Consider the following 9,038-nt stretch of genomic DNA (forward strand, 5'->3'; position numbering starts at 1 on the left):
TAGCTACTTCCGCTTTCTAGCTGTCAACTTCCGGTGGGCGGCAGCTGGAGCTTCATGTTGGCAACTTTCAGTGTACATGTACAAAACCATGGACAGAATACGTGAGTTTTGTTTTGTTAGTTGTTAAAAAGAACTCCTGAAATGTTAATAAATAAGTAAAATGTGTTTTCTTTTTTGTAATGTGCTTCGATAATGCAGTTTGTTGCGATCAGTGAGCAGCTTTTTGTCGCTGTTTCATTCAACGAACTCATCAGATTTGAAGATTATTACTTTTGCGTCTGTAATTGAGCCGTTTTGGGAATAAATTAAAACTGATAAAATAGTTAAACATATTAAGCAGCAAGGTGCAGTCCTCCCAGGCTTCACCCTGGGTGGCTGTGGACGAGTTTCACTGTGGTTCATGTGTTCGTTCAGGCTCTGTTGTTGTTGCTTTGTTTGTAGATGTTCCCCCTGTGGGTCCCGTGGACCTGCCGCTGTCCCTGCTGGAGATGGGGTGCTCTGGCAGGTTTGAACTCATCACTCACCCGGTTCCTGACCAGCCTTTACCTCCTCAGAGCACGGTCAGTAAAGAGTAGGTTGATGGACCACAGTCCTGACCACATTTCTTCCTTAGAGTCGATGGTTCTTCATGCTTAATCACTTCTTAATCCAATTTTAGTTGCTGAAACCTCTTGAGCTGTTTGATTTGCTTGTTGACTAATATATTAACCTGTCTGAAACAGTATGATCATTTTATAACCTCTGTTAACTTACAAGCTGAAGCACCTACTGTACCTTTATAAAGGTAGGATAAATCTAGGTGTGTATTTTTACTATTTAGGACACGATATATTGAAATCATCACAAAGGATAGTCGACTGCAGTCATTTGAAGACAAAGATGGGGTAAATGCTGTGTTTTGTTTATGTGAAATTTAAACCTCGGCCTCGTCAGACGTCTCCAGTCGCCGACTTCTTCTGTCATTTCAAACTGTCACCTTCTCGGTGCGGTTCAAGCACTGATGGATGAAGGAGGTTCAGCGTTTCTGGTCTGATTCGTTCCTTTCCGCAGCTTCCCCACGGACTTCCTCCCATCAGCCTGAACCTGGAGACTGAAGTGGAGAAGCAGTTTTTACGGGATCCTGCCTGGCTGCCCATCCACGACACAGACTTCGCCTTCCAGAAGTTTCTCGAGTGCGTAAAGCTGTCTGTTTGTGTTTCTTTTTGTTCGGTGGGAAGTCTGAGAATATTGACCAACAGCACTGTGTATTAAAGCCGATATATGACTTTTGCTTCGTCGTCTTCACCAGAGTGACTCAAAGGAAGGTGGACGTCGAGTCTCTGCTCTCCTGCACCTCCTCTCCACTCCACTCTGGGCTCTCTGTGCTCAGAGATCCGACCACAGGGATGCTCTTAGACTTCACGGAGGTAAGGGAGTGGGAAGTTACGGCTTCTTCTTACTTTAAACGACTTGAAATGCTTCTTAGTCCCATCACTGCAGCTATGAATTCTCCTGCCTTGACTTGTCTGGTCTTTTTCGTTAAACGGAAAGTCTGATCGTTTCATAACCAAAGTCAAGTTTAATGCCTCTCCGTTCTTCTTCTGCAGGTTTTATTTGAAAACACTGATCTGTCTGCAAAAAACTCGCTGTCGCTGCAGCGTCAGCCCGGACCTCCTTCGGAGAGTCTCAGAGGAAGCAACACGAACTACCCCTTCCTCCCCGGTGAGACGCAGGATCTTATCGCCGTTTTCTGTCTTCAGATCAGACGTTTTTATCATCTTTGACCCGTTTTGTACCCGGTGATGTTTCCCCAGGAGGGATGGAGGAACTGACTCTGGACCAGATTAAAAAGAAAACAGAGCTGGAGGAGGAAATAGACTTTGAGAACGGTGATTTATCTAAATGTTCAGTTCTGGGGGCCGGGGGTAAAAACTCCATCCAGTTTGTCTGCTGTTGTTTCACGTCGCTGTTTTTGTCTCACAGATTTACTGAAAGTACCTCCTGGGTTAAAAGCTGGGATGGATTTCACTAACAGAGGTTATGAGCTGTGTTTTTCTGTGTTTATATAAAAAAAAACAATCCGTCTTTGTGCTTCAAAAGATAATTATTTACCTTTTTTTGCTTCCTTGAATTTTCGTCCCGAAGATGCGAGAACGGCAAAGGTGGAGGTGAACCTCATGTCTCTGCTGTCCACGCTGGAAATTTGTGATCTCCAGCCAGAGGAAGAGGAGAAGGAGGAAGGCAAACAAACCAAGGAAGCCGCCAGACTTCCCAGGACGAACAGTCTTGAAGATTTAGACATCAAGGTATTTTTGGTCGTCCCGTCCTTTGCTGTCAGTTTTTAAATCATTAAACATGTTGACAGTCTGATCCCAACCAGTTGCTGCCTTGATGACATCATCATTAGTGGCCTGTGTAGTTTTTGAGGCTGTAGGCTGAGAGACTGAACCGTTATTTTTATTTATTCACTCGATGAGCCTTTTTTAGCCTTGACTGTCACACCCTCTGCTCTAAGCATCGGCCCAGATTCCCTCCCTTCTTCTTCTCTTACGTGATCCAGTAAATTGTTTTATGAATGAATATTTAACGTCCTCGCTTGAAACAAAAGGTTCTGCCCAGATTACGTTGTAAAATCCTAATCAGTCTTCAGTTTGAAACACAAGCTTTTAGGAGAAGCCTTTTATTTATTTAGTTGGATGGTTTTTTAGGCAGAAAAGAGTTTGTAATAAAGTCTTTCAAAGGTTGCAGTGAGTTAAATTGATGGCTGCTGGACTTCTGTTTTTGATTTCTTCTCATTCGATGAGCTTTCTGTTGGATTTCTTCAACACTGAGATAAATTTCCAAGGATGGCAACATAAAAAAAGAAGCAAAAAGTTTAATAAAGTTGGTGAATAAATCCGTCCCGGTGCCTTATGCCTCTTACAGTGTGTTGTTTCAGTCTGTTAACTCAGAGAATTAAATTAATCCCGCCGTATTTTCACCTTTTTTACTGACTTCTTCTCTGACTGCAGGACGTTGTGCCGTCCTCGTCCCCGCCAGAAACGGGGAAAGAGGAGAAAGCGAAGCCGAGAGAAAACCCGGAGGAGAAAAAGAAATGGGCCATTCCGGTGGACATAACGGCGCCCTGCGAGGATTTCTACAAACGCATCCCCAACCCGGCGTTCAAGGTGAGGGCCCGCACGCCCGCCCACCGGCGTTCGTCCGTCCGTCCGTCCGGTGAGTTCTCACGTTTCCCGCCGCCTCCCGTCTGATCCGTCCCCTCCTGCTTCAGTGGCCCTTCGAGCTGGACACCTTCCAGAAGCAGGCGGTGCTGCGGCTGGAGGCCCACGACTCGGTGTTCGTCGCCGCGCACACGTCAGCCGGCAAAACGGTGGTGGCCGAGTACGCCATCGCGCTGTCGCAGAAGCACATGACGAGGTGCGTCTCCGCCGGGACGAACTTACAAACCGCCCAGACTAAACGAGACGCTCCGGCCCGCTTTCAGTCTACTGTTATCATTATTACCTCCTCTGGACTGAGAGGAAGTGATAAATGATAGAAATAATTCTCTGAAGCTTTTAACCAGTTTAACTTTACTGCGACCAAATATCAGAAATAAAAAGATTTCCTGTTTTATTTCAGCAAAAGTTACTTTTAACCATTCAGAGTTTAGGAGTTCATTTTAACGTGACTGATCGGTTTGTTTGCTTTTTATCTTTTCTTAAATCATCAAAGGTTTTATTATGTGGCTACATTACGTTTAAATTTATTAAATAACTCTTTATTTTATGGGATGCCACCAATCTGAACCCCACAGCTGCTTTAAACGGGAAACCTTCGGTCTTTATTTGTATTTTTTAGGCAGGGTGGGTTTAAATGAGCCACTGGGTGGCGCTAAAGTAAAGAAGAAGAATTAGATTTATTTAAAATGTAAAGAGCATGTCCTGTCAGGGGTGATGTTTGGTTTAAAGGTGATAAATATGGTTTTAAAAGCAGGATTTTGTCTTTTTTTTTAAAATAAATCCAATTTTTACCTTTTATAATCTTTACTTGACAAACATTAAAGCACTCAGGACACTTTTTGATGTATTTATTGATTTATTAGTTTAAATTTAAAGCGTTGAATTGAGCCGCAGTGTTTGTTTAGTAAATATAAAGTCAGTCAAACACGAGACCAACAAGTTTACGTTCAGTGAATGACTTTTGAGAAGTTTGTGGCAACATTTTTACGGTTTATGTCGTGTTTTAGAGTTAAAACGAAAGGTTTAAATCTCAAAAATAATACTTGTTTGTTAATTTTCTGCTTTCTTCCTTACTGCAGCGCGTCGATCAATGTGATTTATTTGATTTTTAAAGCGTTTTAAAGAATAAAACACCTGTCCAGATTAGCTTTTCTTTCCTTACACGATACTTTGATTCCTGTTTATCGATCCGGGGGTTTGAATTTTACTTTCCGTTTTTCTGCTGACTTGTTGATTCCGTAGGACCATCTACACGTCTCCCATCAAGGCTCTGTCCAATCAGAAGTTCAGGGACTTCAAAACCACCTTCGGGGACGTTGGACTCCTGACGGGTGACGTCCAGCTCAGTCCCGAGTCGTCCTGCCTCATCATGACCACGGAGATCCTCCGGTACGCTGCTCGCCTTTTCTCCTCGTACAAATCGGCGGGTTGGCGTTTAACGGATGACACGCCCCCTCTGCTCTCAGGTCGATGCTCTACAACGGCTCGGAGGTCATCAGGGACCTGGAGTGGGTGATCTTCGATGAGGTCCACTACATCAACGACGCCGACGTCAGAGCGCCGTCCCGCAGGTTTTTCCTCAGCCGTCTGTTTTATCGACGGCGCGGGGAGTAACGCTCGCTCCTCCTTCTCTCCTCTGTTTCCCTCAGAGAGGGGTCGTCTGGGAGGAGGTCTTGATCATGCTCCCCGACCACGTCAGCATCATCCTCCTGAGCGCCACCGTGCCGAACGCCCTGGAGTTCAGCGAGTGGATCGGGTAACGCCTTCCCGCTCTCCTAACGTCCGCTCTGAAAAACGCTCACGGGCGCCTGACACTGTTCTCCATCCGCAGCCGCATCAAGAAGAGGCACATTTACGTGATCAGCACGACGAAGAGGCCCGTCCCTTTGGAGCATCACCTGTACACCGGGAACAGCACCAAGACTCAGAGGGAGATGTTCCTGCTGGTGGACGCTGCCGGAAACTTCCTGACTAAAGGGTACGGCCGTGACGCGAGGCGCCTCACTTCCTGCTTGTTGACTCCGTGTTAAAGGAAGGCTGCTTCCCGGTTCAGGTACTACGCGGCTGTCGACGCGAAGAAGGAGCGCACCAGCAAGCACGCCCAATCCTTCGGCTCTAAAAACACCTCCCAGAACACCTCGGCCAGTCAGGTAGTTCGCGTCGCCTCGCCGCCTTCCGGCTTTCGCTCTCCTCGTGTTTAACCTCTCCTCCTCCTTCCAGGACCGAGCGGTGTGGCTCACCCTGCTGCACTTCCTGTCCCAGCGGCAGCAGACGCCGGTGGTGGCATTCACGTTCTCCCGGACCCGGTGCGACGAGAACGCCCGCTCGCTGGACTCCATGGACCTCACCAGCTCCGTGGAGAAGGCGGAGATCCACTCGTTCTTCCAGAAGAGCCTCAGCCGCCTGCGGGGAGGAGACCGGCAGCTGCCTCAGGTCAACAAACCGCCGATCTCTGCTGAAATCTTTTATTTATAAATAATTACAGGCCCGTCGTTCCCCGAAGGGACGAGAGACGAGATGCAGGCGAAACGCCGATCGCCCGCATGTAGTTACGGCCATTTTAGTCAAAACTTTTCAAGAAATCTGACTCTCAGCTACTACCACACCAGATTTTAGCTCAGTGTTTTTAAACTTCCCTGACATATAGACACCTCAGTGTAGGCTGAGGACGATTAGCCGTGGCAGCCATCTTGATCTGAGTTGACTCCAGAAGTAAATCAGCTGCAGGCGTTCGTCCCGCGGTTACTTCCTGAAGCTTTCTTTAGCTGATGGTGACGTTTGAAGCGCAGACTCTCAGCCGCTCGGCGTCCGAGTTGGAGTCATTACTGCGCTTGTGGCGGCAGAAAGAAACACGAAAGACCCTCACGGGTTTTCTGGCCTGTGGCTCCAGATTTTACTGATGCGGGACCTTCTGAAGCGCGGCATCGCGGTCCATCACAGCGGCATCCTGCCCATCCTGAAGGAGGTCATCGAGATGCTGTTCTCCCGAGGTCTGGTGAAGGTCGGTCCTGTTTGGTTGCTTTTAAAACGATGAGCATCAGTCGGCAGATAAAAGTGTTTCAGGCTCCGTTCTCCGTCATCCTCCCCCTCAGGTGCTGTTTGCCACGGAAACGTTTGCGATGGGGGTGAACATGCCCGCCAGGACCGTGGTGTTCGACAACATCAGGAAACACGACGGGACCGGCTTCAGGAACCTGCTGCCGGGTTCGAGTCCGCCGGCCGAACGCTCTCGTTGGGTTCGAGTGTTTGTTGTCTCATTTGTCCGTTTCCTGTGTTTTTCAGGCGAATATATTCAGATGGCGGGCCGAGCGGGCAGGAGAGGCCTGGACGCCACGGGCACCGTCATCATCCTGTGTAAGTCGGGCGTCCATGAGATGGCAGATCTGCACGTCATGATGATGGTGAGTCGCTCAGTTAGTTCGAAAATGATCAATTATTTTTATTAAATATGAAAAACAAAATTAATTATTTAACTTGTGCTATAACTCAAACGCTTCTTAAAGTTATGATGTGAAGAACACGACTGATTTTTTTATTATTTTAGGTCAAAAACAAGTTTAGTCATATGTTGGGTCTTATTAATTAACTTTAAATATCTTCGTGGTCACATAAGAAGCTAATAACAGAACAAAAAAATATTTTTTTCTGTTAAAACTGTTGATTTCTGCAAATCAAGAGGAAATTTCCTTTTTTATCTGTCCTGAAAATTAGAGTCGAACTACATAAAAACAGGATTTTTGATGAAAGAAACGCAGTAAATGCTGATTGACTTCACTGAAGAAGCTAAAAGAAGCAGAACACTGGCTAAAATGTGAGCTAAAAGCTAAAAGGAGCTAAATTACCCAGAAATGGGAAGTATCAAAAGTCTGAAAATAGCTAAATGTTATCTAAAAGCTTAAACTAATTTAATGCTAATTAAAGCTAATTGTAGCATCTAAAAGCAGCAAAACATTAAAACTTTAATAGAGCAAAAAATAGCTAAATACTAGCTGACAGCTAAAAGTAGTAAAATGCTAGCTCAAATTTAAAAGTAGCAATAACTGCCTGGAAGCTACAAGTAGCTAAAGACTAGCTGATTGCTACAAGTAGCCAAAAGGCAGCTAAAAGTAGCAGAGCTGTAAAATAAATTAAAAAAACACAAACTGACTGAAGCAGTTTTCTAAGTTTTGAGGAGAGTTAAGGTTAAAAACATCAAAGGTTTTGAAGAATAGAATAAAATAAAAGCCGACGAGCCGTCTCCTTCAGCTGCTCCGTCCCGATTCAAAGACAGCTTTGTCTTCCAGGGGAAACCGACCGTCCTCCAGTCCCAGTTCCGGCTGACCTACACCATGATCCTGAACCTGCTGCGGGTCGAAGCGCTCAGAGTCACAGACATGATGAGGAGGAGCTTCTCGGAGAGCCACAGGGACACTCAGGTGACACCTGCAGGAAACAGGAAGCTTTACGGAGGTTTTAGCTGCTCCTGACTCAGACGTGTCCCTCCTGTAGGCGCAGGAGGCGAGGATCAGCCAGCTGAGGAAGACGCTGGCGTCTCTCCCTTCTCTGGACGCCGAGGACCAGCTGTCGGACATCTTACCGTATTACCACGCTGTGACCGAGCTGCGAAGCACCACGGACGCCCTCCAGGTCGACAGAAAAAAGCCGTTTTTTGTTTTCACAGCTTCGGGCTCTCGAGTCGCCTGCCTAATGCTTTCCCTCCGGCTGTTTTTACTGCAGCGAGCCGTCCTGGAGTCCGTGAATGGCCTGAAAGCTCTGTCCGTTGGCCGAGTCGTCGTCGTCAACAACAAGCAGCACCTCAACGCGCTGGGAGTCATCCTGCAGGTGGGTCCGATCCGATCCGCTCCTGCAGGTCCGTCAGGTCGGGTTAAATCCTCCCCGCCTGCTGGTAAACTTCGAGCACTTTTATATGTTTGTGAGCTTGGCACCTTCCTCCTGATCGCCAGGGACCAAAATAAAAGTGTCATTTCTGCGGGGCCCGTCTGACAGAATTGTCCCCACTCGCAGAATCGTTCCAGGATCCTTTGAGACGGCACCAGCAGACGGAGACGGAGGAAGTGAACCAACAGAAACACTTGTTTCAATCAGACATTTGCAACATTCAGACAGTTTATCTCTTTGGCAACACAAGGATGATAAAACTGCGTCAAATCCCTGCTGACGAATCGGGGAAAACCGTAGAGTTAAAAACAGAGAGGGACTCGTGACAGGACAGTCGCCGCCGTTATCAGAACAGGAATCAGTCGTCTGAGTTGTGGCCGTGTTCTAACTGCTCCAGTTTCCCTGAAGCTTTAGCTGCTTCCAGTCTGGATCCTCAAACAGATTATTGTTGCTTTTTATTGTCGAGCATCTTTTACTTCCACGCTCTTATTAAAGACAGGATGTCGACAGTCCATCTGTCCCGGGTGTCTTCTGTGAGGTCACCCCCTGTCCTCTCCGTTTTCCAGGTGTCCAGTGACGCCGTGAATCGCACCTTCACGGCTCTCATCATCTGCGAGAAGGGCAACGAGGAGGGCGGGGGCCGAGGGGACGACGACGGGGCCTTCGTGCACCTCTACAACACGGCTCTGTTCGTCCCCGAAGGCAGGTCCACCGCTTCATTTTGTCCCCGGCGCCGGGGACGCTCCCAGGCTCCTTCGCTCCCCTGATCGCCTCTTTTTTGTTTGTTTGTTCTCCTCAGGTCCGTGCAGCCACACGGTGCAGAAGCTGAAGCTCCGGGACGTCTCGGCCATCACGGTGAAAACCCTCAAAGTGATTCCCGACAGGATCATCGACAACTACAACAAGAGGCAGCAGCCGCGGTTCAGGTGCAGCCGGCGTTCAGGGCTTCAATGGTTTAAA

At 47.5% G+C, this 9,038-nt stretch overlaps 1 protein-coding gene across 1 annotated transcript in view; it reads left to right on the top strand.

Annotated features, from left to right (window-relative positions):
- The first annotated feature begins 3 nt into the window (after positions 1–3).
- Positions 4–9,038, top strand: part of skiv2l (SKI2 homolog, superkiller viralicidic activity 2-like) — an 11,261-nt gene continuing 2,226 nt past the window's right edge. Inside the window, exons 1-24 of the mRNA XM_037975618.1 lie at positions 4–101; positions 442–560; positions 1,051–1,172; positions 1,289–1,406; positions 1,587–1,701; positions 1,794–1,868; positions 1,963–2,016; positions 2,125–2,285; positions 2,991–3,146; positions 3,251–3,396; positions 4,443–4,589; positions 4,667–4,751; positions 4,850–4,956; positions 5,032–5,178; positions 5,254–5,350; positions 5,421–5,633; positions 6,091–6,201; positions 6,293–6,404; positions 6,483–6,601; positions 7,484–7,615; positions 7,689–7,826; positions 7,917–8,021; positions 8,645–8,780; positions 8,878–9,004. Coding sequence (XP_037831546.1) covers positions 77–101; positions 442–560; positions 1,051–1,172; positions 1,289–1,406; positions 1,587–1,701; positions 1,794–1,868; positions 1,963–2,016; positions 2,125–2,285; positions 2,991–3,146; positions 3,251–3,396; positions 4,443–4,589; positions 4,667–4,751; positions 4,850–4,956; positions 5,032–5,178; positions 5,254–5,350; positions 5,421–5,633; positions 6,091–6,201; positions 6,293–6,404; positions 6,483–6,601; positions 7,484–7,615; positions 7,689–7,826; positions 7,917–8,021; positions 8,645–8,780; positions 8,878–9,004 — 2,867 coding nt within the window. The 5' untranslated portion in view covers positions 4–76. The remainder of the gene's footprint in view (positions 102–441; positions 561–1,050; positions 1,173–1,288; positions 1,407–1,586; positions 1,702–1,793; positions 1,869–1,962; positions 2,017–2,124; positions 2,286–2,990; positions 3,147–3,250; positions 3,397–4,442; positions 4,590–4,666; positions 4,752–4,849; positions 4,957–5,031; positions 5,179–5,253; positions 5,351–5,420; positions 5,634–6,090; positions 6,202–6,292; positions 6,405–6,482; positions 6,602–7,483; positions 7,616–7,688; positions 7,827–7,916; positions 8,022–8,644; positions 8,781–8,877; positions 9,005–9,038) is intronic.

The sequence above is a fragment of the Kryptolebias marmoratus genome, linkage group LG5, assembly GCF_001649575.2.
Source record: "Kryptolebias marmoratus isolate JLee-2015 linkage group LG5, ASM164957v2, whole genome shotgun sequence".
Lineage (NCBI taxonomy): Eukaryota > Metazoa > Chordata > Actinopteri > Cyprinodontiformes > Rivulidae > Kryptolebias > Kryptolebias marmoratus.